The sequence below is a fragment of the Bubalus kerabau genome, chromosome 19, assembly GCF_029407905.1.
Source record: "Bubalus kerabau isolate K-KA32 ecotype Philippines breed swamp buffalo chromosome 19, PCC_UOA_SB_1v2, whole genome shotgun sequence".
In the NCBI taxonomy this organism is placed as follows: Eukaryota; Metazoa; Chordata; class Mammalia; order Artiodactyla; family Bovidae; genus Bubalus; species Bubalus kerabau.
This window is the reverse complement of record NC_073642.1, coordinates 55,487,737-55,514,543: the sequence shown is the minus strand read 5'-3', so window position 1 is coordinate 55,514,543 and position 26,807 is coordinate 55,487,737. Positions and strand designations below refer to the sequence as shown.

Below are 26,807 nucleotides of genomic sequence, written 5' to 3'. Positions count from 1 at the left end.
TTTTATTTGGTCATGTGTCTGGACTTGCTTTTAGACAAACTGTTTATCGTGTGTTTGTATTTGGGAAGGGAAAGGGAACAGGTTGCTCTTCTAGTTTCATTTGTGTGAGTTTTAAAAGGGAAGTGGTAGGATATAGGTTGTTCTGATGGACAAGGACTGAGCCAATTCAGGTGTGAATTTTTAGGGTAGAACTAGGTAAAATGAGATTAGACGCCTGAATACTGTTGTTTTCTTCAAACAGATTATCGACTTGTAAGTGCACAGCAGCTTGTCGGTAATATACAAGTGTGGGTAATGGCTGGTAAACAATCGCTACCACCGGCGGTCGTCGCCTCACAATGGTCCCAACTGTGAACAGACGATATGTTGAGCTTTTCTGCGGAGTCAGTCTTCGCGGCCACCTCAGCGGGTTTTACCCCGGACTCAACAAAGAGGCCCGCAGAGCACAGCCTTGACGTCGCTCAAACGCTGGCCCCAATCCTGCGGGGTATCGCGGTGACTCCGCCCCCTCGAGCTCCGAGTGGCACTCGCGCCACGCCCCTGGGGCGGGACGATGCTGAAGCCAGGCGGGCCGGCTCAGTAAAGCGGAGGCAGCGGGGGAAGATGGCGGCGGCCGTTCCGCAGCGGGCCTGGACCGTGGAGCAGCTGCGCAGCGAGCAGCTGCCCAAGAAGGACATTATCAAGTTTCTGCAGGATCACGGTTCAGATTCGGTACCGGAGTTGGCGGGGCGGCCGGGCTGGTGCGGCTGAGGGACACTTCACCCCCCCGTAGATGCCCATACATTCCGTATTCCTCCGTGCCCCCGCCCTCGCTCTCCAGCGGCCCGCGGCCTGAAGGCCGGAGCGGCCCCGCTTGCGCTGCCGAGACGCGCTCCCGCCCCTCAGGCCGGCCCTGCTTGGGCGAGTGGAGCAGCTTTATCTTTTGGGGCACGCAGCAATCGGAGATTTAGAACCTTACTGACATCCTTGAGTGAGGGTGGAGGCCTTGAAAGAGAAGGAACCCAGGAGATATTGGGGGTTGAGATGGGAGCCCGAGGACTGGAGGCTTCGTTGAGATCCCTGGAGGGGAGTGTATATTACTAGGGAAAAGATTTCGGATTGCGATTTGCCTTTCTCATCGATTACCGAACACTGAACACTAATAAGTGTGATTTTTTTTTTTTTACAACGTATAGTTTGCAGATTAACTTTTAAAATACCGACCCTTCAAATGACCTTTTCACTCTTATGTTTAGGGGAGTTATTCGCGTATTTTGTGTACAGTGGTCTCCTATTGTTATAAACTAAGAAATCTATTTGACATTCTTCATACTTTTACGCCCTGCATTTTTCAGCACAGTCTCCATTTTAACCATCCTCTGTAGTCAAAAGTTATTTTTGTCAGACGGCTTTTTTTTTTTCCTTCGGAAATTAATATCATTCATATCTTAAATTAGAACTCGCTTTTCAATGCAGGAGACCTAAGAGACGCGGGTTCTCGATCCCTGGGTCAGGAAGATGCCCTGAAGGAGTAAATGGCAACCCACTCCAGTATTCTCGCCTGAAGAATTCCCATGGACAGAGGAGCCTGGCAGGCTACAGTCCATAGGGTCGGAAAGAGTCCGAAACGGCTGAAGTGATTTAGCACAGATATCTTAAATTGCTGAACGACTGTACAAATTTGTGTGCCCTCAGCATCTCCCACATAGGGAAAATGAAGGCCACAGTCTAAATGTAGTATCCCAACCATTTTTAACTTAATTCCTAAACTTCATTTAGAAAAATTGCATGTGGGCTCTTTTGAGAAGCTTGTAGTTTATAATTTTGCAGGATTTCGAAGGAGAGGTATTGATCCAGTTATTGTCCCTCTTGCTTCATACTCCTGATTGATAATCCTGACATCCGCAAATACTTTACAACATGTACAGCAAGAACTATACTGTTTGGGGAAACAAGGGTGAAATGAAAAGAACATGCCTCAGAGATACCAGTTTATACTATTGTACCATTTTAGTGGAATTATTTTCTCTTAAGCCAATTCATATTTCACTGAAATAATAGAGTAGATGAAATACACGATTTCAAGATGAAGGTACATGACTTTGATGATTTGATATTTCAGTAGTGGTATTTTGGTGTTCATCTGACAACTTAGTCTTATATTTGAGAGAAATGGAATTCTGTTAGGTTAAATACATTATTTTATAAGTCAAATAGGTAATATGTATTGAGTTCTTCTGTGTGACTGAAAATGGATTACTACATTTATCTTTACAAGAAGCCTCTGACATAGGATGCTGTTATTGATCTTTCAACACGATGTAGAAACCGAGCCTTTGAGACAGCTTAATCCCTTGTCTAAAATCAGACAGCTAGGATTTTAACCTAAATGGTCTGACACCACAGCCTATACATTCAAACACTATGTATCCAGAGTTGTGTAACAGTGCTTTTGGGTGTGCCAAGACTGGGTTACATGTATGTCAAGATAGCTAAACCCAACATGACTAGAGGCTCCTAGGGCAGGGGCCAAGTAACATCCTGCTGGGAGTAGCTTTGCCCAGTTACCAAAATGTGCTTGCTGTTAAAAGTGTGCTCATATGTACACAGTATGGTTTTTTTTTTAACCTTCCTTAAATCTTGTTTTTGTTACAAAGTAGAGTGTAAAATATAATGGTTTCATTTATCATTGGGCTTCCGATAGCTCAGATTGTAAAGAATCCAGTTGAAATGCAGGAGACATGGGTTCGATCCCTGGGTTGGGAAGATCCCTTCTAGAAGGGTAATGACAACCCACTCCAGTATTCTTGCCTGGAGAATTCCATGGACGGAAGAGTCTGGCATGCTACAGTTCATGGGGTTGCAGAGAGTTGGACATGACAGAGCGAGTGACTAACACATGCACACAGAGTATAAAATAAAATGTTTCATTTATCAGTAGTATGATTGAAAACATATTGCTTCATAATTGCTAACATAAAAGTTCATTTTCTAGTTTTACACCCTCTCTTACATGAGGGAAATTATGTTGACTGACCAAAATTTTTTCTTTACAGTTTCTTGCAGAACATAAATTACTAGGAAACATTAAAAATGTGGCCAAGACAGCTAATAAGGACCATTTGGTTACAGCCTATAACCATCTTTTCGAAAGTAAGGTGAGTACTTATCATCATATCACTTTAGATATTTTATTCCCAAAAGAAGTTTTAAATACATTTACTTGCAGATTATGGTGATGTTTTTCCACTTGCACTTTTTCTTAACTATAATCATAAATGGATTGTCAAATTTAGCATGGCTAATCTGCCATATGGCGGGATGTTTTGGTATTTTGAATGAGAACAGATTTTTTAAAAATAATTCCCTGGAAGCTTAAGTTAGCAAATTCTTAAGGATGCTGAAAAGTTATAAATCTAAAATCAGCTGCATTTCATTAATTTAAAGTTAGATCTACGCTGAGCCTTTAAAAAAGCAGATTTCAAGAAATTCTTCCTGATATATGTTAACTATGAAATGACCACCTTTCACACACACACACAAAATTAAAGAATTAATTGAATAGTATTCATATCTCTGAGTCTGAGTTGGTCTTTCTAAAGGGTATCAGTCTCATTTCAGAATTTATTTTGTGAGATAGTTTGAGATACATAATTTGTTGATTAAAATGCTTACCGTAAGAGTTTTGTTTTTAGCCAGAATGAATCTGATAAACATCAGATCATTTTCCTTACAGCGTTTCAAGGGTACTGAAAGTATAAGTAAAGTGTCTGAGCAGGTGAAAAATGTGAAGCTTAATGAAGATAAACCCAAAGAAACCAAGTCTGAAGAGACTCTGGATGAGGTTTGTATATAATGTATTCTTACTTTATTTCTCAGGTGAATGAGAAAAAGTATTTGCTTTACAGCAGTGGTTTCTCATAATAAGATGGGGTTGAATATGGCCACTTTCAGTGAGCCAAACACTGATTTGGAATGTGTTTTCTTCCTTTGGTGTACTCAGTAAGAAAAAAACCCTAAGAACCAATGGTTTACAGTTAGTAAGCCTTTCCTGTGAAATACCTCTAACTTTGTATTTTACGTTGCCTCTGTGTCTGGCCAGAAGTTCTGAGCTTTCAGAGCTATTTTAAGATCCTATTCTATAGCCAAGTTGGACTGAGTGAAAGAAACTTCCTTTTGATTATTTTTAGCCTTTTTCTAATGTACATGATGTCCTTGGCAATGGAAGTAATTAATTCGAGCCTCACTGCAGGATGTGGGTTTATCTGCCTCATCTTTCCCAACCCAGGTTTTTCATTTTGGTAACAAGGTTGGAAGAACCAGATAAAACTCTTTCTGTAAATGGACAGCCTTTCTGGAGCTAAGGACAGCTCTTAGAAAAGCTTCAGGAGAGCTAAATTATTATCTTGCCACTTTTGATAATATCTTGCTAGTAACTAAGCTCACTCATTCCTAGCAGTGTTAGTATCAGTGACAATAATAATTTGATAAACGTTTTATATACTGGGCAAAATTTTTGCAGCTACTAAGGTAAACAAAGTGTAATAATTACTAGAAGGGTTACAAAAGCAATTGGCAACATAGATTATCTTCCAGAAAATTAGAGGGAGGGAGGTATGAGGTGGCAGATAATATATCAGGGGATTGAGTTAAAAGTCGTAAGGGTTGGAGACAATTTAGAGATCTTGTGAGAGTCCTAAACTATATCCTTTTCTTCAAGACCTCTTTTCATTTCATTTAACTGGTCAGCATGAGCCCTGTTTTTCATGTATTCCCATTGTCTTCCTGGTGCCTGGGTTCCATACCTCTGGGCCAGTACTGTGCTGGTCCCTCCTGTCTGCTTTCTCTCTTCATACTTTGGGACTGCAGAGCAAGCTTTGTGAAGAAATAGAATTATAAAACTTTTTACTGGGCTTTGTATAAATTCTTAAAATCAGCTAAGCATGTTTTCTAGTTTCATTGCTACTCAGCAACTTTTATACTATCCCTTGCTCAATCCCCCATCCATTGCCCACATGAACTTCTTGACATTTTCACACAAATTCTCAACTCTGTCTTATTCCTTTCTCATTATATACCCCTTTGTTCTCTTCTACCAAAATATCAACATACATACTAATAGTTGTAACTGTTCTCTTCTTCCCAGCTTAAAAGCTCTCTGAATTGGTTTTCTTTTCCTTCTCATGTCTCCCTCAGATCTGAGGCTGTCAAACATCTCTTTCAAATCTTCATCCATTCCTTTTTGATTCTCAGGCATTCCAAGGCCTCAGACCTGGAGTGTGGAAAAAGTCACTAATCTGCCTTCAGTCTCTTTCTTTATCATTCATCCCCAAATAGCTATTCTAGTAATAAGCTTTCTAAAATATTTTGAAAACTTCACCCTGCTCAAGAATCTTCAGTAATTCTATACTGTCTAAAACTGCATTGTCCAGAATAGTCATTAGCCACATACGGCTGCTGAGCACTTTGTGGCCACTCTGAATTGAGGTGCGCCTTCAGTATAAAATATGAAATTTCAAAGCTTAGTATGATTTTTTAAAAAGAATGTAAAATATTTCAATAATGTCGATTACATGTTGAAATATTAACGTGGCAACTAGACAACTTAAGATTACATTCGTGACTCTCTTATTTCTATTGGATTGCATCTCTGGCCTACAAAACCTTCCAATGTCTGGCCCCTGCCCAGCTCCATATTTACTACTTCTGTAGAAATATTCTTCAGTCACAAATGTCTGCTCTTTGTCAGTAAACTGTCCATACTTTTACTTCTTGCTTAGTGTATTTCTTCTCTCAATTTCCTCTGTTTATCAGTTCTGTTCAAGGCCCAGGTCTTGGGCTCATCACTTTCTCCAAAGTTTTTACCATCCCAGACTTCACTGTTTATGTAAGTCAGAAGTTCCTGTAGCACATATCTATATTTATCTCTACCTTTATTTATCTTAATGCAAAGAACCTTGTCTGAAAGCTCTTTGTTGTTGTTGTTTAGTTGCCAAGTCCTGTCTGACTTTGCAACCCCATGCACTGTAGCCCACCAGGCTCCTGGCCATGGGTTTTCCCAGGCAAGAACACTGGAGTCGGTTACCGCTTCCTTCTCCAGGGGAATCTTCCTGACCCAGGGATTGAATCCATGCCCCCTGCAGTGGAAGCATGCAGTCTTAAACACTGGACTGCCAGTGACATCCCTGTAATATTTCTGACCTTGGGAATAACTGGTTCACTTTATTGTTTGATGCATAATTAATCTTATCAAAAGAACACTGGTTTCCAAAGAAGCTGGAAGTTTTTTGAAATTACAGATATGCTAGTTATGGGGTAACAGAATGAGGTTGGATGGCATCATCGACTCACTGGACATGAGTTTGAGCAAACTCTGGGAGATGGTGAGGAACAGGGAAGCTTGGTGTGCTGCAGTCTATGGGGTTGCCGAGTCGGGCACTACTGTGCAACTGAACAACAGTTACTAATATTCTCATCACAGACTTAAAATGAGATAGTGAATTTTTTAACTTGAGAGGTCAATCAGAGGCAAAATAGTTTGTTACCCAATCTGTGAAACTCTGACTGGACTTAGGTCACAGTTGGCCGTGTTAAGTGTTCTCTTTGTCCTCATTCTAAAAAAAGGACATGAGTTAACAACTGTGTTTTGTTTTTTTCGTTTCTAGGGTCCACCAAAATATACAAAATCTGTTCTTAAAAAAGGAGATAAAACCAACTTTCCCAAAAAGGGAGATGTTGTTCACTGCTGGTATACAGGAACACTACAAGATGGGACTGTTTTTGATACTAATATTCAAACGAGTAAGTCTAAAATTCAAACGAGTAGGTCTGAATGTGATCTTATCATTTTGGCATAAGGCATGCAAAACATCTGTGTTGGCAGTACCTTTTTTTTTGGCTGTCACTTTTTTTCCAGAAGTTTTTTGCATTTGTAATTTATTAATACTAGTAAGAGGTTTTCATTTCACTACATGTTGGCTGCATGTAATTAAAGACCTTTTGGTCATTGCAAAGCAAAAAATAAAGCTTAGTCTAATCTTTATTAATGCCCCAAATTCAGGCATTTGTATTCTAATGTAAAAGGCAGAATAGTGTTATTTTAATGGTGTAATATAGGTCCTTTCCCTCTCCCTCCTTTAGACCATAATTATTTTTACATCCAAAATTTTCTTGATGAATTATTTGGCTTTCTGAATTTTTATTTTCAGATGCATAGCATGGTAAGTTCTGAAATCAATTTCAAAACTTAAATCACTATGTTTTTCAACTGGAACTTAATTTCATCATTAATTATAAGGAAAATCTGTTTTACAGGTTCAAAGAAGAAGAAAAATGCCAAGCCTTTAAGTTTTAAGGTTGGGATAGGCAAAGTTATCCGAGGGGTAAGTAAAAACTGGCCATGAGCCAGTATATATTCTGGCCCATGCTGCCTGTGGCGTAACATAATGAATTAGGTTTGGGGATAAAATAAAAACAAACTTTGGGGTTTCATATCAAGGGGTTCCCTGGTGGCTCAGCTGGTAAAGAATCCGTCTGCAATGTGGGGGCCTGGGTTCAGTCCCTAGGTTGGGAAGATCCCTGGAGAATGGAACGGCTACCACTCCAGTATTCATGCCTGGATAATTCCATGGACTGGGTAGTCCACGGGGTCGCAGAGTCAGACATGACTGAGCGACTTTCACTTCACTGTCATTGCTAACTGAGCTGGCACAAGTTAAGTTCTCTGGGTTTCATGCAGTACAGCCTACCCCAAGGTTGTTAAAACATTAAATGGGTATAACTTAAAGCATGTAATATAGTACAAACTCAAATATTATTTCCTTCCATGCTTACCCCTTTTATTATTTTTTTTCCATGAAGTAATTGTCAGAATTACTGACAAGTTTTCTAGATCTTTCTGATTCCTGTACAATGTCATGTATCTTTTGTATCACTTACACACGATTCAGAAACGTAAAATACCTGCTCCACTGAAGTACTGACAGAAGTTGGAGGAGTCTTTCCTGTAGCCTTCTCACCTCTCACAATTTACTCAAACACCAAAAAAAACCTTTCCAATATAAGCATCCCGTACCCACCCTGATGTGTGAGAGGTAACAGAAGGAAACTGAGAAAAAGGAAAGTTAGGCTTGAGCTATGCTGACCATTGCAGTGCACAAAAGGAGATGAGAAAGCAGAGCTGATGATCATCATCCTCAACTCAATCAGGCTGTCATGTTAGGGGCTGCTTATTGTTCTAAATTCTTTGTATTCAGAACAAACATTAATAACAAAAATGCCTATTTAATGCAGTTACGAGAACCCTCAATGTGTTATTCTTTGTACTGCGTTAAGACGTAAAATACTATTCAATCTTATCCAGAGCCCAAAATGGATTGTACAACATCTTGAAACTAAAGGTTTAGTTGAAAAATCACTTTTTACTACTACCTGATTATACCAAGTTGATATATCAAGTTGAGCTATTTTTCTGTTCCTATAACTAATGTGCTTACTGGTAAGTTTGTTCTATTCAACTAAATTCTTAACTTCCAGTGTGTGACAAATCTGTATCATCTGAGCTTATATAATTGTTACATTTTAACAGAGTATATATAAGTTAATACATTCTGTATCCTTCCATTATGTTGATTTGTTTTTGGTAATTTGGCCTAAGATCCAAATTTGTACAAAATGACATAATGTCATTTTCAAGACTTCAAGTATTTATACTAAAAAACTGTTTAATATGTCCTTAAATTTTTTTTTTCCCATTGAGACAATGAAGGACAAAGATTTAGGGGCTCACTCAAAGACATTACCTTAGGACATAATGAAGTCCTGTAACAGAATACTTTGTATGTAATCTTGCCTTTCTTCTGGTTTTGCATGTATTTTTTTGTGAAGTATCATTAGTTTTAATTTGATGTTCTCGCCTTTAGTGGGATGAAGCACTCTTGACTATGAGTAAAGGAGAAAAGGCTCGACTGGAGATTGAACCAGAATGGGCTTATGGAAAGAAAGGACAGCCTGATGCCAAGTATCCTTTTTTCCTTGTTAATTAAAAGAAAAAACAGTTGAAGATCACCTGAAGGCATGCAAGATGCTGTCTAGGTTATTAACCTCTAGAATAGAGAACATGTCCAGACCAGTCTTCTGATATTTAGATGCTTTTGTGTCAACACACCTCCAGTATAGACAGCGTTTTCTACTGAGCTTGAGCTAGATCTTTTTCCCCCTTCCTATTTAAGCTCTTAATTTTCAAGACCTAAACTGAGATTTAAGTTTCTATCTTTGAAAAGCTACTATTAATGTTTGAAAAATTTCAAAGAGTAAGATGCGCAATATAAACAACTATAGCAAATTGTAGAATTCAAATATGACTCATGGTGATTTTATGCTACTATATAATTTCAGGCAATTGAACTGGGTTCTCAAAGCTTAGAAATGGAACACATGTTGGGGATTACCAGTTGTGAAATGAAGGAGACCATGGGTCCAACATCAGTGTGAACATTAATAAAAAAGAGCCATGATTCCCATCTGTTACAGGCAGAACCACCCAGTAGCTAAGTGGGAAGGTAGTTTAGTTGTTGGTTCCATTTCCAATGGAGTAGTTAGAACAGTTAGAGTAAGTTTAGGGGAGGAGGGAATTTGAAGTTCTTTTTAGTATTATCAGTTATTAATACAGTTACTTGGGAATACAACAGTCTTCTTCTCAGCCTATCAAAATCCCACGGCCAGCTGCAGCTCCCACAGTCTCATGTGAAGTATCTCAAGATCAGTCAGATAACTCTTTTCCAAACTCAACATCTGAAAATTCACAGCAACTATCCAGTACTATACCTCATATGAACTTTAATATAACGTATACACCCCGCTAAACTGAAATCACTTTTTGGGGTTGGATGGGAGATACTGAGTAGCAGTCTTCATAAAGTAGTGGCTAACCTGGGAGTACCTAGTGATGCAGGAAAATCCTAGTTTAAGCTCAATTTATCTAGTCAACCTATATTGTCAGGTTTTGACCTCCATTCAAAAATAGTTTTAGGAAACTCTCGGTTTGTATGTACTAGCCCCTGTGTCTGGAGAAGGAAATGGCAACCCACTCCAGTGTTCTTGCCTGGAGAATCCCAGAGATGGGGGAGCCTGGTGGGCTGCCATCTATGGGGTTGCACAGAGTCGGACACGACTTAAGTGACTTAGCAGCAGCAGCAGCCCCGGAGTCAACTATAAAGCCCTCCCTGTGCAGTTAATTACCAATATCTAAAATTCTAATTTTAGACAAAGGTTATTGGGAGTGAGGACAGAGGCAACTTTCTATCAAATTTACCTTAACTTCTTCAACAGAATTCCACCAAACGCAAAACTTATTTTTGAAGTGGAATTAGTGGATATTGACTGAAATTGTTAAGAAACCATCAACAATAAAACATGGCCATGAAGAAACTTATGTATCTAATTAGAGCTGGTTACTATTGTTAAGTGAAGAGTCAACTGGAAAATTCAAGTTAGAACATGTTTACTTGATCCCTCGACTTTTAAGAAATGTAATCCATTATAAACCCTTGAACTTTAAAATATTTTACTACAGTTGTGTAAAATATCACTTAAAGAGGACTGATTTGCCTTTTACCTCATGTTGTAAACTAAAAGGCTCAATAAAATGTATTCAATGTCTTGATTTGTGTGGTATAAATATATTAATGTTGTGATTAGGTTAACCAGTACTAAGAGTTCACCAAACCAAGGGAGTAACGGTAAATCTGTCTGGACAGCCTTGCCAGAGACACTCATCTTAAAATATTTAAATATTTCTGTATAAGGCAGGCAAAAGCATAGAGATTGAGAAGAAGCAAAAGGCTACAAAACTTAAGAAATTCTGTCAAGAAGGTAATAACTGAATTCAAGAGAAGTATACTTCAGAATCATGGTGATTATAAATTTAATATTAAAACAAACCACTAAGCGTGATGATTCCCCCCCCCCCCCCAGTAAATCCATAACAATTATTGGATGAGTCTTCAGTTTTATTACAAAAATGAAGATGATCAGTTTGATCAAAACGAAAGCTTGTTCACAAGTTTAACATGAATATTCCAAATACAAAGTCTCCTGAAACAACATAGTTTTGATATGATTTTCATTTTTTCAAAGGGATGCAAACATTCCATTTCCTCATTTATTATCTCTATTCCAAGACAATATTTTAACAGGCATTGTTTCTGCTGTTAGATCCAAATTCACAAGGATAATCAAAACACAGACAGTATCTTGTCAGCAAAGGTTAAAAATCCATTTTTTTTAAAGAGGAGGTAAATCCTTAATAACCAGCCCTTATGTGTTTTCAAAATCTTATACTACACTGACATGATTTGCAGTCAGTTTTTTTCCTACCCTTAAGGCTACAAAACTCTGTTGCAAATGCATTGCAAAAGAATTCTAGACCACTTAATGCAAAAAAATCAAAAAAATAGTTCTCCAATAAAAAGTAAATTTTATAAATGGTAGGAAATAGTATCTGTGGTAAGCTACTAAGTGACATTTTCCCCTATTACTAAACAAATCATGTTACACAGAAACAGGGAAGACAAGTCATCAAATACAACAAGCTTGCACTATGTTTACATCCCTCATTAAAAAAAACATACTTTTCACACACTCCATCTGATACTTGATTTTCTTATCAGGTTGGAGGAGGAGGATAATATTGTCCATAATTCCAAGGAGTCTGATAATTGTACTGAAAAGAAAAAGCAAACGTATCAGCATACAAGAGCTATGACTGAGTTCCATATATAAAAATTTAATTAAAGCAGGTTTCTATTTAAAGAAAACAAGCATGTGTTCACTGCTGAAATTCCAAGTCTTAAAAAGACAATGTATTTACACACAGATCAAAAGTAAAGAGGTTTTTTCTTCCCCCAAAAAAGGAAAGAGACTATCCTAATTTATATATATATAATTTCTATGCTAAGTTGCTTCAGTCGTGTCCAACTCTGTGCGACCCCATAGACGGCAGCCCACCAGGCTCCATCGTCCCTGGGATTCTCCAGGCAAGAACACTGGAGTGGGTTGCCATTTCCTTCTCCAATGTGTGAAAGTGAAGTCGCTCAGTCGTGTCTGACTCTTAGCGACCCCATGGACTGCAGCCTTCCAGGCTACCCCGTCCCTGGGATTCTCCAGGCAAGAACACTGGAGTGGGTTGCCATTTCCTTCTCTAATGCATTAAAGTGAAAAGTGAAAGTGAAGTCGCTCAGTTGTGTCCGACTCTTAGCGACCCCATGGACTGCAGCCTACCAGGCTCCTCCGTCCATGGGATTTTCCAGGCAAGAGGACTGGAGTGGGGTGCCATTGCCTTTCTAGTAACATCTATTAACCAAAAAAAAAAAATCAATTATAATTATGTAAAATTACCTGATACCAGGCACTATAATTATATGCAGCTTGATTTGCCTGCAAATCACCATCAATCATCTGTGTAGATGACGAAGTTGTATCTTCTGTGTGTGCTTTCTTTTCCTCTGGTTCTTCTGATCTAAATAAAAGATCAAAATGGAAACTTTCAGAACTCCCATAGATAAATACTTTAACAAATGGACGAATGTCACCTTTGTACAAATCTGAAGTTCTTGGGCACACTGTTTCATATGATTTCAAATCATGAAACAAATTACAATATAAAGGTAACAATTACTTTCAAAGGGATTTCCACTATGAACTGTGTTCTTTTAAGCTTCCTTTCCTGATTCAGCAGGAAGTTACATACCCGTTTTCTGCTTTTCTTTTTAAAGAATCCTGCTCTTTTAGGAGTGTTTGATGTTCATCATAAGCATTCAAAAGCCTGTGAAGGAAGGAGAAACAATCCACTGGAATACACAGAAGCTGAACTTAAAACTTTTAGGTTTTCAAGTTACTTCCACTCGGAAACAAAAGCAAGTAGAAATGAACATTGTTTAGAAGAAAAAACAAGCAAGCAGACAGACCTAGCCCTAACTACCTTTTCTATTTGCTTGCCTTGCACTTTCCTTCTCAGTCCATGTGGTTCAAATGAGGCTTCAGAGATAGAGGCCTGGCCAATTACCTTACTAGATGTCTCTGACCAATAACTGGTTTAGAGGTGATCATATGACCCAAAACAAGAACAGTAAGTCCCAGGATTTTTGACTGATACTGAAAAAGTGCCTGTTCTCTGTACTACAGTGGGCTAGAGCTTGAGGGGATGCTGATCAAGACCTGTGTGTTTATTATTTTTAACACATGGGAAGGGCCTAAGGAGCTGTATCACACAACAAAGACAGTGACCTTGACACTGTTTTTTTCTAGTACAACCTTGAATCCTGACAGTTCTATAATTTGTGTACCTCTGAGATCTAATTTAACAATGCTTACTGAAGACACCTGCCACCAGTTAGGATAAAGTATATTTAAACTTTGGCTATGTGATAAACTGAATGAGAACTAAAAATTTCAGAATAATTATTATTGATTAAAAAGATAATTTTTAATTAAAAAATTTAATGGGCTATGAATTATAGGTTTCAACTGGAACTTACAACTTCAAAAACAATGTCACTTGAAGCAAAACTGACTTTAAAATCAATGATTTTGTAATTTTCTTTTTCCTTTTTTTGAGCACTGACTGCTAACCCAGACTGGACCACCAGGCAATCACTTTTAAAATATTTCTTAGAAACACAAAGATGGCCTTATTTTTTAAGGTAATCATAAACCTGAACACAGATTTCTCTGAAAGAGAACACAGAGATTAAAATTTCTCTGAAAATGACCTTGATATTTACATGTTCAACTTGATATTTACATGTTCAACTTCCCTCAACAGCTTGCTATGTACACATTTAATAGCTATTACCAATGACACTTGGAGAAGGGAACAGCAACCCCACTCCAGTATTCGTGCCTGGAGAATTTCATGGACAGGGGAGCCTGGTGGACTATGGTCCAAAGGGTCACAAAGACTTGGACATGACTAAGTGACTAATAGGAATGGTATGGACCTAACAGAAGCAGAAGATACTAAGAAGAGGTGGCAAGAATACACAGAAGAACTATACAAAAGAGATCTTCACAACCCAGATAATCACGATGGTGTGATCACTGACCTAGAGCCAGACATCCTGGAATGTGAAGTCAAGTGGGCCTTAGGAAGCATCACTACAAACAAAGCTAGTGGAGGTGATGGAATTCCAGTCGAGCTATTTCAAATCCTAAAAGATGATGCTGTGAAAGTGCTGCACTCTATATGCCAGCAAATTTGGAAAACTCAGCAGTGGCCACAGGACTGGAAAGGTCAGTTTCATTATAATCCCAACGAAAGGCAATGCCAAAGAATGTTCAAACTACCGCACAATTGCACTCATCTCACACACTAGTAAAGTAATGCTCAAAATTCTCCAAGCGAGGCTTCAACAGTACGTGAACTGTGAACTTCCAGATGTTCAAGCTGGATTTAGAAAAGGCAGAAAGAACAAGATATCAAATTGCCAACACCTGATGGATCATCGAAAAAGCAAGAGAGTTCCAGAAAAACATCTACTTCTGCTTTATTGACTATGCCAAAGCCTTTGACTGTGTGGATCACAACAAACTGTGGAAAATTCTTAGAGAGATGGGAATACCAGACCACACCTGACCTGCCTCTTGAGCAATCTGTATGCAGGCCAAGAAGCAACAGTTAAAACTGGACACGGAGCAACAGACTGGTTCCAAATCGGGAAAGGAGTACATCAAGGCTGTATACTGTCACCCTGCTTATTTAACTTATTTGCAGAGTACATCATGTGAAATGGTGGACTGGATGAAGCACAGCTGCAATCAAGACTGCTGGGAGAAATATCAATAACCTCAGATATGCAAATGACACAACACTTATGGCAGAAAGAGAAGAAGTAGAAAGCCTCTTGATGAAAGTGAATGACAGTGAAAAAGTTGGCTTAAAACGCAACATTCAGAAAACTAAGATCATGGCATCTAGTCCCATCACTTCATGGCAAATAGATGGGGAAACAGTAGAAACAGAGATTTTATTTTCTTGGGCTCCAAAATCACTTCAGTGACTGCAGTCATGAAATTAAAAGACTCTTGCTCCTTGGAAGAAAAGTTATGACCAACCTAGACAGCATATTAAAGAGCAGAGACATTCATTACTTTGCCAACAAAGTTTCGTCTAGTCAAAGTTATGATTTTCCCAGTAGGTATGTATGGATTTGAGAGCTGGACCATAAAGAAAGCTGAGTGCTGAAGAATTGACGCTTTTGAACTATGGTGTTGGAGACGATTCTTGAGTTCCTTGGACTGCAAGGAGATCCAACCAGTCCATCCTAAAGGAAATCAGTCCTGAATATTCACTGGAAGGACTGATGCTGAAGCTGAAACCCCAATCCTTTGGCCACCTGATACGAAGAACTGACTCATTTGAAAAGATCCTGATGCTGGGAAAGATTGAAGGCAGTAGAAGGGGACGACAAGAGGATGAGATGGTTGGACAGCATCACCAACTCAATGGATGTGAGTTTGAGTAAACTCTGGGAGTTGGTGATAAGACAGGGAGGCCTGGTGTGCTGCAGTGCATGGGGTTGCAAAGAGTTGGACAGCACTGAGTGACTGAACTGATCTGAGCGTGTAACACACACACACACAATTTCCTTAAGATGTTTAACAACTTGTGGGTTGGCAACAAGAGACTCAATATTCATTTGAGAGAATCTGGATACTGAGGAATACAAAACATTAAGAGCTAGGATTTAAGCCTATATTTGTCTGATTTGAACATTAATTATTCATTACAGTGATATCTAAATATCTAAGCAGCTCATTTCCCATAACATTTCCCTTTTTTAAATTTCAAATACAACAGACCCGATACTCAGACCCTCCACAACTCTAATCGCAAGGGCCTAACTGGCATCTCAGATTTGTCTGTATATTACTGCCAAATTTAAATATGTCATTTCATCTCAGTCAAAACTCTTAACAGCTTCCTACTGTCAACCATGTACCACATGTGCTCTGAACTCAGTCTAGCTTTTAAGACAGCACATTTAGCATCAAGTTTTCACTGCTTCATGAGACCCTCCAATCCAATGTAAAAGACGTTACTTTTACATGAACTTTCATTTGCTTTCACCACTTATAGCCTCTCCTTAGTTTGTCAGCTAAGCACTGAAGAATTGATGCTTTCAAACTGTGGTGTTGGAGAAGACTCTTGAGAGTCCCCTGGACTGCAAGGGGATCAAACCAGTCCATCTTAAAGGAAATCAGCCCTGAATATTCACTGGAAGGACTGATGCTGAAGCTTCAGTGCTTTGGCCACCTGATGTGAAGGGCTGACTCATTGGAAAAGACTCTGATGCTGGGAAAGATAGAAGGCAGGAGGAGAAGGGGATGACAGAGGACGAGATGGTTGGATGGCATCACTGATTCAATGGACATGAGTTTGTGCAAACTGCAGGAGATGGTGGACAGGGAGGCCTGGTGTGCTGCAGTCCATGGGGTCGCAAAGAGTCAGACACTACTGAGTGACTGAACAAAGCTTATCAGAATCCAGTAACAACTAAATGAAATCCCACCTCTTCTGTGAAAGTTGCCAAATCGCTTCTGTTCCAAAGAGAGCACAGCCTTCTTAATAGTTACACACTACCTCACATACATACATGTATCACCATACCATCCACCTAGATTAAGAGATGGAATTACATATGCCATTTCTTTCGTATACTTTCTTCAGTGAAAAACAAAAGAACACATATAGGTATCTTCTTAACTACCACATAAGGTGGTTAAGAACATAGGCCCTGAAGTAGGTTTTAATCCCAGCTGCACAAAGTAATAGCTAAGTGACCCTGGAAAAACTGCCAAATTTCTCTTTAGCCTCTTGGTCTATAAAGAGAACAGTACCTCTTCCCCTCATTATAGACTGTCAACATGTTTCGCATTAGGTAATTATAAAACATTTAATATGCCAAGCACATATATACAACTGTATAAAAGGTAACTCATGTTAAATGTTTTTAGTTTAATTAAAATCTTACTCAGCCATCAAAAATGTTTACACACTTGCCTAACAGGAATTCGGGTATTTATTAGGTTATTTTTATACTAGAATTAGGTAAGAAAGGAATGGCGGCAATGTTCTCATCCGTATTTCTACTCTCTATTTTGCAAATTTAAATCTTAAAACTTGTACTTTTCCCTAGGGGGAACTCTTACCACCCTTATCTTTTAGCTTTTTACAATGCATGAAGATTAGGTCATTAGGCATGATCTTGGCACTACACTCACTCTTCTCCAATCTGAGATTGCATTCCTATTCCAGATTAACCACATACAGCCTTGGTGACCTATATATTAAATGTTTCTGTGTTTCAGGGTTCACTCCTTCACTCACTTCCTTTCTCACAGAATTCCTGCTTCCTGCCTTCTCTCATCTGCTCACTGTTTAAAATCACCACGCTAAGATTCTGAAAATAGTTCTGAAGGAAAGACAAACCATACGTCCTCTTATTAAGCACATAAATGTTTGCAAAATTGAATTTACCCCCAAATATACCTAAGGAAAAAAAGAACCTAGGAAACATTTAAAATTTAACAATATACTACTTTGTACTCATCATTAAAGTCCCATCCAAAATAGTCAATGTTCTTTTACTATTCAAATAGATAATATATAATTAAGATCTTACTTATTAACATCTGAACCAAAATCTTCAAGAAATTCCACTTTTCTCTGAGAAAATGTAATTCTCATTTTAATAGGTAATGAACCATGTATAGCTTTGTCAAAACAATTTAGGATATTGTCTTCATTTTGTTTGAGGTCACCACTATACTCCATTTCAAGTAAATTGAGGTATAATTTTGTGTTCTCCTGTGTAAAAAGCAGTACCAATTAATCATATATTTCTAAGATATTCTGATTAGACCATAGATATTTAAAATGCCTTAATTTTCATGTCTTAACTTGAAAAATTCAATATTTAAAATTTATTACATGTAACTCATGTTAAATATTTTCAACATACATATAAACAGGTAAAAAAACCACACACACACATTAGTAGATAGAATCTTCTAAACTATGCACATTGTTAAATGCCAATAAATTAAAATCGTATATCCTGTTTAGTGTGCTTGACCTACCACAACAAATATGAAGTAAAACACTAAAAAATGATCTCTACATGCCCCAGTAATCTGAATCTTCACAACCACAGATAACCATCCTCAACTGCAGCTAAAAGCAAACCTGTTATAACTGGGTCCTAAACAGACACGGTATTTGCCGAAAATCTAAAAAATGAGAAATTTCTCAGGCACTGTCTTTTGGCATTAACTGATATATAAAAGGAAATACTTTATATATTTTACATAAGAGGAGAATAATCTCACTGCTACATGTGCTACAATATAGGCAATTGCCATGCCTTTGTTTATAGTTTCTCCCAGGCCCTCTAATCTACTGAATGTGGAGAAAATGGAAAATGTCACAATACTAGCCATACTTTTAATTCCATAATGTTAATTTTCTCAACGTTTTAATGCATAATAATGTGAAAACTGTTTGAAAGAATGGCAACATCAGTTTAGAGGGACTGTTGTCTTCACTTAGTAATAAAATATATTACATACAGACCAAATCTTTCATCATAGTTGCCAAAATGAAAAACAACCAAGAAAGACCCATTTTTTTTTTTTTTAATGGAAGATACTCTATAAAAACACAAATACATACTTTGTCTCTTTCAATAGCTTCCAAAAGCACCTTTCTTGATTTTGGAAGGTTTTTTTGTATTTTGAAAAGATGTCGGGCTAGTTTGATAGCATAAAATGATGATTCATTATTTGATTTGGCATTCTTAATGGCTTCCTGAAGCAAACGTTCAGCTTCTTCCATATTTCCATGACGTCGTTCTAAACTTACTCTTCTCAAACGAACCATTGCCAATCCTAGAACACATTCTTCAAATGTTCTCAAGATATTCCTGGCTTCATTAATATTACCTAGAAATAGTAATTAAATGTTTATGCTTTTGATTCAACTTACGAAATATCCTTTATGCCAAGTATTGGCAAATAACAGCCCACAGGCTAAATCCAGCCATCTGATCATTTTTTTTTTTTAATGGAAAATAGCCATGCTCATTTGTCTATGTATTTTCTATGGCTATTTTGAGGCTACCATGGCAGAGTTGTTAGGAAAGAGACCATATGGCTTGCTAAGCCAAAACATTTACTATCTGGCCCTTTATAGAAAAAAGAAAATAGTTTACCTGACCTTTGCTTTACACCAGTTCCCAAGACTCAATTCTTATATCTTTATCCCAAAGTAACTTAAATCCCAACATATCAACTGAATTTCCTCATTCTTACCCTGCTGTTCCTCAAAAGCTGCCCAAAGCATATGCACCATGGGTTTCTTTGGGAGATGAATAGTGCAAGCTCTGCTGAAGACATGCCTCACTCCTTCAATGCTATGATTTTCCATGTACTTGGCATACTACATACAGAAACAGAGGAAATACTGAATAATTTACAGTTGAACAAGTCATTAAATATGTGACAGAACGATAAAATTCTATTTTTAAACCCATTCAGCACCTTTATTGAACCACTAGACTAGTTTCTGTAAGGAAGGACGGAGAGGCAACGAGGTTGGCATATGCAGCAGTCAAATCTGGTTGCAAGCAGACCATCTCCTAATGCAACAGATATAGTTATATGAACAACATTCAACAGAAGTACAAAAAAGGTTAGTCACTAGATCAATGTTTATAATATATTCAAGTTTCAGACCATATAATTTTCTTACCTTAATCCAAAACTCCTCATAGAGGGCACATGATATGACACATCTTTCAAAGAGAACTACAACTCGTTCATGAGTCCCGTTTTCAATTTCAAATTCTAAGTATTCTTTCCAGTTTTTCAGTTGTGCCTTTTCCAATGGTTTCACATGAAAATATGGTCTTTTAATCTGTAATAAAAGCATGGCATAACAATGAAAGTAAACTACCACCAAAACATACATTACTATAGTAATGCAAATTGTTTAAATTATAAATATAATAATGAACCAGAAAATTTTAATCACCATATCTCATGATGAAAAAGACTTTTAAAGTTAAAATCCCTTTAATTACTTAGGTTTTATAAATTGAAAGAACAAAATTATTTTCCAATTATCCAGTCATTTTAACAGAACTACACAATTTTATGTTCAGAAAATTTTATTCTTTGCTGAGTATTTTAGAACTGAACAATTATACAACAGTAATGGAAAGCAGATCAGTGTCCATCACAGATGAATGGATAAAGGTGATGTGGTATACACACACACACCACCCCCCACCAATGGAATACTACACCCACCCCCAATGGAATACTGCTGCTGCTGCTGCTGCTAAGTCGCTTCAGTCATGTCCAACTCTGCGACCCCGTAGACGGCAGCCCACCAGGCTCCCCGATCCCTGGGATTCTCCAGGCAAGAATACTGGAGTGGGTTGCCATTTCCTTCTCCAATGCGTGGAAGTGAAAAGTGAAAGTGAAGTCGCTCAGTCGTGTCCGACTCTTCGCGACCCCATGGACTGCAGCCCACCAGGATCCTCCGTCCATGGGATTTTCCAGGCGAGAGTACTGGAGTGGGGTGCCACTGCCTTCTCCAAATGGAATACTACTCAGCCATAAAAAAGAATGAAATAATGCCATTTTCTGCAACACAGATGCAACTAGACTATCATACTTAGTGAAGTAAGTCAGAATGATAAAGACAAATATTACGTCCTATCACCTATATGTGGAATCTAAAAAAAAAAAAACTGAATATTTAAAAAAAAAAAAAAGTAAGGTAAATAAGCAGTTGCCTGGGGCTAAGAGTCAGGTGGTTACTGACTTGAAATGGGGACCTTTTGAGGTGACAGGATAGTCCTATATGCTGACTGTTGAGCTAATCACAATGCTTGTCAAATGTCATTTAACTAGCCAATCTCAAAAAAAACAACACATACTACATGATTCCATTCATATAAAAGGCCAGAACAGGGAAATCTATAAGAATTGAAGTAGGTTAGTGGTACCTTAGAGTTGGGAGTATGGAGGAGTAAGCAGGTGAGGGGTAAAAGCTAAAGAGTTTTTCAAGAATGATGAAAATGTCCTAAAATTAACATTCATTAAATGTTCTAAAATTAACTGTACATACATATCTGTGAATATATTAACTACTTAAGTGTACACTATAAGTATATGGCATGTGAATTGCATCTCAATAAATGCATAAAGAAATAAAAGCCTTCATTTTACTCTACTTAAAATAGGTACATTTTGTTATATTACATAAAATGACTCAATGAAGTTGATTTTAGAAACTGAATTGTAATAAAATGGTTCAGATTAAACAGGTAACTTGAAATTCAAATAAAATCTGAATTCAATATTTCTAAAGTTGATAATGGAAAATTGCTAATGGCAGCCATAAATGCAACAAACATTACTTAAACAAGCAAAAATAAAAAGCAGAGACATCACCCAAAACTAAAAGAAAAATACATTATTCCTATCTGTATTTTGAAGCCTATTAATGACAACAACAAAAAAGCAAAACACTTACACCTTCTTCAAATGTCCACCTTTTACTGACTTCATGCTCATTATAATTAAACATTTCTTGATGAATTTCAATGATTCTATGTCTCATATTTTCTATTTCTGTAATAAGCTTGGGAAGAAAAAAAATTAAACATGTAAGTTATATACTAAAATTTTAAAATATCACTGTTTACATTTAAGTACTATCCACACTTTAATCTTAGTGATGGGTTTCTGTTATCAATTATGTGCAAAGTACAATTAATTATACTGAAATTAGTAACAGATTTTCATAATAAACCACTTTCTTATATGCCTTAAAAAAAACAACAAGTCTAGTACATCACAACATAGGAGAAATTACCCTTTTACACTAATTTAGTTTCAGGTGTCTCTTAGTAAAACAGATCATGTGCTTTAAATCTATATTTAAACTATACTAGCTAAAGAATTCCTACCTGCCTTAATTAGAAATTAATTTTACAAGAGCTACAAATCATACCACACATGCAGTCAAGGGACATAAAGTCTATAGTTTCTCACACATGGAAATTTTTTTTTTTTTAGTAAGTCTGGTTACCTTTGCTGGGTCAGTTATGTCTTCTATTCCTGATGGAAGATCATCACCAGGAGGACCATCATCACCACTATGCCCATTTACAGACGCTAATTCCCTTCTTAGCTGAATAAACTGTTCACCAGTTAGAAGATCTCTAGGCAAATTATTCTGAACATGGTCTTTAAATCTAATGAAAGACAATAAAAATACAAGCTCTATATATGAAGCATAACTTTAGATCCCACATTACATTTCTACTTACACATTATTCTTTCAAAGGAACTCTGACTTAAACAAAACAAAACAACACCAAACAACCCCACACCTTTTTTCCTCCTTCTCTATAGAAATAACCTGCTGCTGCTGCGGCTGCTGCTGCTAAGTCGCTTCAGTTGTGTCCGACTCTGTGCGACCCCATAGATGGAAGCCCACCGGGGCCCGCCATCCCTGGGATTCTCCAGGCAAGAACACTGGAGTGGGTTGCCATTTCCTTCTCCAAGTAGTAACCTACCACTTGATAAAACAATCTACAGACATCTTCATTTCCTTCCTGCCTTTGCAATGGAACGATGAAGCCAAGTCATACACTGAAATCCTACTTTTGTCCATTACTAATTATTTGACTTAAAGGAAGTTTATCCCTTTTCTAATGTTAGTTTTCTCATCTGTAAATTTAAATATAGCAATCCATATCTAAATAATAAATGATTACTTATAAATGTTCAATAAATTTTGCAGTTCCTTTGGAACTTACCTCCCAATTACTCCTGAATTCACGTGTCTATGTCAAATACTCCAACGAAACTGCCCTAATTAAAGTCACCAAGTACCCTATGTAAGAAAAATTAAATGGATACTTGTTGGCTCTGAGTTACTACCTTCCTGGTTTTCCTCCAAGTCTCTGACTGTTCCTTGATCTCCTTTGACGGGTCCCCACTACAGTCTGCCCCTAAATACTAGTATGCCCAAGGATTCTGCTCTGCATTTAGTTGTCTAATGTTTTTATATACTTTCTGGCCAATCTTATTAATATAGCTTGAAATAATAAGCATATTATGATGACTTTTACAACTATGCTGCTGCTGCTGCTAAGTCGCTTCAGTCGTGTCCAACTCTGTGCGACCCCATAGACGGCAGCCCAACAGGCTCCCCCGTCCCTGGGATTCTCCAGGCAAGAACAAGGGAGTGGGTTGCCATTTCCTTCTCCAATGCATGAAAGTGAAAAGTGAAAGTGAAGTCGCTCAGTCGTGTCCGATTCTTAGCGACCCTATGGACTGCAGCCTACCTACCAGGCTCCTCCATCCATGGGATTTTCCAGGCAAGAGTACTGGAGTGGGGTGCCATTGCCTTCTCCAGCTTACGCCTAAAGTGAAAAAAAATGTTATTCGCTCAGCTGGGATCTTTGTGTGTCCGACTTTTTGTGACTATAGCCCATCAGGCTCTTCTGTCCATGGAATTCTCCAGGCAAGAATACTGGAGTGGGAAGCCATTCCCTTATCCAGGGGATCTTCCCAACTCAGGGATCAAACCTGGGTCTCCTACATTGCAGGCAGATTCTTTACCATTTGAGCCATCAGGAAAGCCCAAACCTTTCCCCTAAATTTCAGATTCACTTGTCAACACTCTGCATAAAGAAATACAGATTTTAAGCAAAGACTGTTTTGAAAAACATGTAATTTAATTTATCTACACATACTAGTTTATATATACACACACACATACAAATTTTAATCAAAAACACAAAGCTGAGGAGCTAAAATATCTACACCATCTTAAATTGGAACCTTATATACAACATGTCTTCAAGTGTGTCACTTTAATCCACAAATCAACACCCTCAGGCAATTCTAATCTTGGTATTGTCAACCGCTAAGTTTCCCAATCTCTTCCACCTACCTTATTTCTTACACTCCACTGGATACCAGGTCCAATTTAGTCTACCTTCTAAATATGGCTCCATGCCCTCATTATTTACCAAAATAAACAAAAACCTGTGTCCTGATCTCATTTCCTCCCACTCCCACCTCAATACTGCTATCAAAAATGTTATTAAAAAATAAACATGAAAAAATATTAAACAGGATCATATCCCATCCTCATCCCCAAAATCACTTCAATGTTTATTACCCTGCATTCAGACTAAAATCCAGTCTCCATGAAGTCTTTCATATTATTACCTAGCCTCTGACCCAGGACTGCATCTTCAACTTAAGTCTCAGAGATGGTTGCACATGTACCATAACTTATGGATTTCCCCTAAGTTTTTTAAAACTAATTTAGGCTACTGACACCTGGATTTTCATGGATTTTAAAACTTCCATAGGGACCACCCTGGCAATCCATGGGTTAAGACTCTGCACTTCTAATGCAGGGGCCATAGGTATGATCCCTGGTCAGAGAACTAAGATGCTGCATGCCATGAGGTACGGCAAAAAAAAAAAAAAAAAAAAAAAACTTTTACAAATATATGCAAATAACATTGGGAATTAATTTAAATTTTACAAAATCAACGAATACAGAGACTTAACTTGATATATTTTATCACCAGGAGGAAAAAAATATAGATTGCCTTATTTAAAAAAAATTTTAAATGAGGAAGTAACTTCTCAAATGTGTAGTACGAAAATAAACATTCAATTCTCATATATTAACATTAAAAATTGTCAAGATACAAACTTGAAATGAGGTAAAACTGAAAATAAACTTTAAAACAGTTGCCATGTTATATTAGAAACTTCTTTTACATGGTGATAACATATGCATAATACTTTTTCTACTATAAAGCTAATTTATTCACTCTATTAATAGAATGGCTGAGTGCCTAATACATATGGAACTGTTTTCCTATGTATTAAGGATGAGTATTTTTCAGTCACTAAGTTGTGTCTGACTCTTTGTGACCCCACACACTGCAGCACGCCAGGCTTCCCTATCCTTCACTATCTCCTGGCGTCTGCTCACGCTCATGTCCACTGAGTCAGTGATGCCATCCCAACCATCTCATCCTCTGCCCCCCCCTTCTCCTCCTGCCCTCAATCCTTTCCAGCATTAGGGGGTTATCCAATGATAAAAAGAATTAAAAAGCCTCCGAAAATGACAACATGTAGAGGATACAGGAGACGTAAATTCAAAGGAGTGTTATTAGTCCTAAGAAAAATGAAATAAATGTAGGTAGAGTGCTGGTACAAATGATAAGACAGTTCTGTTTAGGTGAACTGGAAAAAGTGTCATAGAGAAAACATTAAGCTATATGGGTCCTGAGGAATGAGCTCACCAGATAAATGAAAAGTGGAAAAGGTATTACAATCATAAAAGTATAAATCAACATTGCCCGTTGGGAAATTATCAGTACTTACTTACGTTTGTCTAGAGCTTACGAACTACCAGGGACTGAGCCTGAGGAGTTAGATCATACCATAAAAGTATTCATGCTAGGGGGATTTTAAATTAGATGTTTTCTTAGAGATAATGTTCAGTGTATATCCAATATACAAGCCTACACAATAGAAGTATTTGTATTACAGCACTCAGAATACTTCTTTTAGAACATGCTTCCTCTTCTACACTTATGAGTAACTTAAGGGCCAAGTCAATGCACACATATCTTCTGTAGGCCTTTATTCCTTCAAATTAAATGCATATGATCTGGTACACAGCAAGTGCTAAATAAATTAGACAGGGGAAGTGTATTTGACAGAAGAAACTATTTCAGCAGTTTTTCTTAAAGCAGTTAGTCAAGGGAATTAGTTTATTTATATAAACTATAAGATTTACTGATACAAATATTATTTATCAATCTGGTATACACCTAAGGAAAGTGGTTCTCCATTAAGTGAAAAATACTAGATTAAAAAGTAGTATGTAAAAATGCAACCCGCTACATCTCTATTATAAGTACACATGCATTTTAAGAACCCAGTGAAATAGTCATTAAAAAAAAAAAAAAAAAGATTTAGAAAACTACACCAAGAACTTTGGGGCGACACTGTCTAGGTTCCAATCAGCTTCCAAGCACTTACTAACTCTGTGATCTTATGCAAATATTTTAATCTTTCTTTACCTCTACTTTCATAAAATGTAGAAAATAACAGTATGATACCTCCATGGTTTATTGTGAGGATTAGAAGTTATAAGGCACTCAGAATACTGTCTGTATAACTGCTTCTTAGTGTTATTTTTTCTCATTCACCAACAATAAAATTATAATCATAGATTTTACCTATACTTTAGATTGATTTATGAAAGGAATCTGCTTTGTCCCAGAAGACTTAAAATCTTTTTTTAAAGGTTTAAAAAAAATTAAAAATATTTAACTTTTAAAATTTGACCAAGAATTTCCAGATGCCAATCCTTGTGTTAATCTCTTTCAGCAAGTATCTCCCTAGGTCATTTAAACCCTAGAAACCGGCACACCTCCTCTAAATTTCATGAAAAAAAAAAAAAAAAAAAAAGAAAACAGCACATTCAGACCCATGTTTCCTATTTCTAACGTGGGTCTGCAGAGATTTAGCAAATTGATCCATAGTTATCTACAAATGCTTCATTAAGTTTTCTACTTTTTAGTGAAGAAAATTTCAGAAAATCACTTACTTAAAAAGTACCTAAGTTTACAGGTTCTACCACAATCCTAGTTATAAAAATTATGACAAAAGTATAGACAATATGGCAGGTTAGAAGAGCAAACATTTAT

The 26,807-nt window shown here is 37.4% G+C and overlaps 2 protein-coding genes and 1 non-coding gene across 6 annotated transcripts in view; 1 reads left to right on the top strand and 2 right to left on the bottom strand.

Annotated features, from left to right (window-relative positions):
* The first annotated feature begins 532 nt into the window (after nucleotides 1-532).
* FKBP3 (FKBP prolyl isomerase 3) lies at nucleotides 533-10,642 on the top strand. 2 transcript variants are annotated; one of them, XM_055556488.1, is made up of 7 exons: nucleotides 533-711; nucleotides 3,036-3,137; nucleotides 3,716-3,823; nucleotides 6,645-6,801; nucleotides 7,294-7,361; nucleotides 8,901-8,998; nucleotides 10,309-10,642. In XM_055556488.1, exons 1-7 carry the CDS (start codon nucleotides 604-606, stop codon nucleotides 10,361-10,363), a joined length of 696 nt encoding a protein of 231 aa, XP_055412463.1. In that variant the 5' UTR covers nucleotides 533-603; the 3' UTR covers nucleotides 10,364-10,642. The 2 variants fall into 2 exon arrangements, with proteins under 2 accessions (XP_055412463.1, XP_055412464.1); XM_055556489.1 differs by having other exon boundaries at nucleotides 540-711; nucleotides 6,645-6,780.
* A 333-nt stretch (nucleotides 10,643-10,975) lies between these two features.
* Nucleotides 10,976-26,807, bottom strand: part of PRPF39 (pre-mRNA processing factor 39) — a 35,233-nt gene continuing 19,401 nt past the window's right edge. For all 3 annotated transcript variants that reach the window (XM_055556479.1, XM_055556480.1, XM_055556481.1), the window contains exons 6-14: nucleotides 22,139-22,304; nucleotides 21,581-21,688; nucleotides 19,787-19,951; nucleotides 19,348-19,474; nucleotides 18,710-18,978; nucleotides 17,661-17,845; nucleotides 12,728-12,802; nucleotides 12,376-12,496; nucleotides 10,976-11,701 (exon numbers count right to left, since the gene is read on the bottom strand). In XM_055556479.1, coding sequence (XP_055412454.1) covers nucleotides 11,645-11,701; nucleotides 12,376-12,496; nucleotides 12,728-12,802; nucleotides 17,661-17,845; nucleotides 18,710-18,978; nucleotides 19,348-19,474; nucleotides 19,787-19,951; nucleotides 21,581-21,688; nucleotides 22,139-22,304 — 1,273 coding nt within the window. In that variant the 3' untranslated portion in view covers nucleotides 10,976-11,644. The remainder of the gene's footprint in view (nucleotides 11,702-12,375; nucleotides 12,497-12,727; nucleotides 12,803-17,660; nucleotides 17,846-18,709; nucleotides 18,979-19,347; nucleotides 19,475-19,786; nucleotides 19,952-21,580; nucleotides 21,689-22,138; nucleotides 22,305-26,807) is intronic.
* On the bottom strand, nucleotides 18,548-18,633 carry LOC129634641 (small nucleolar RNA SNORD127). The gene has a single exon (XR_008705819.1). It is a non-coding gene; the product is annotated as a small nucleolar RNA SNORD127 (small nucleolar RNA).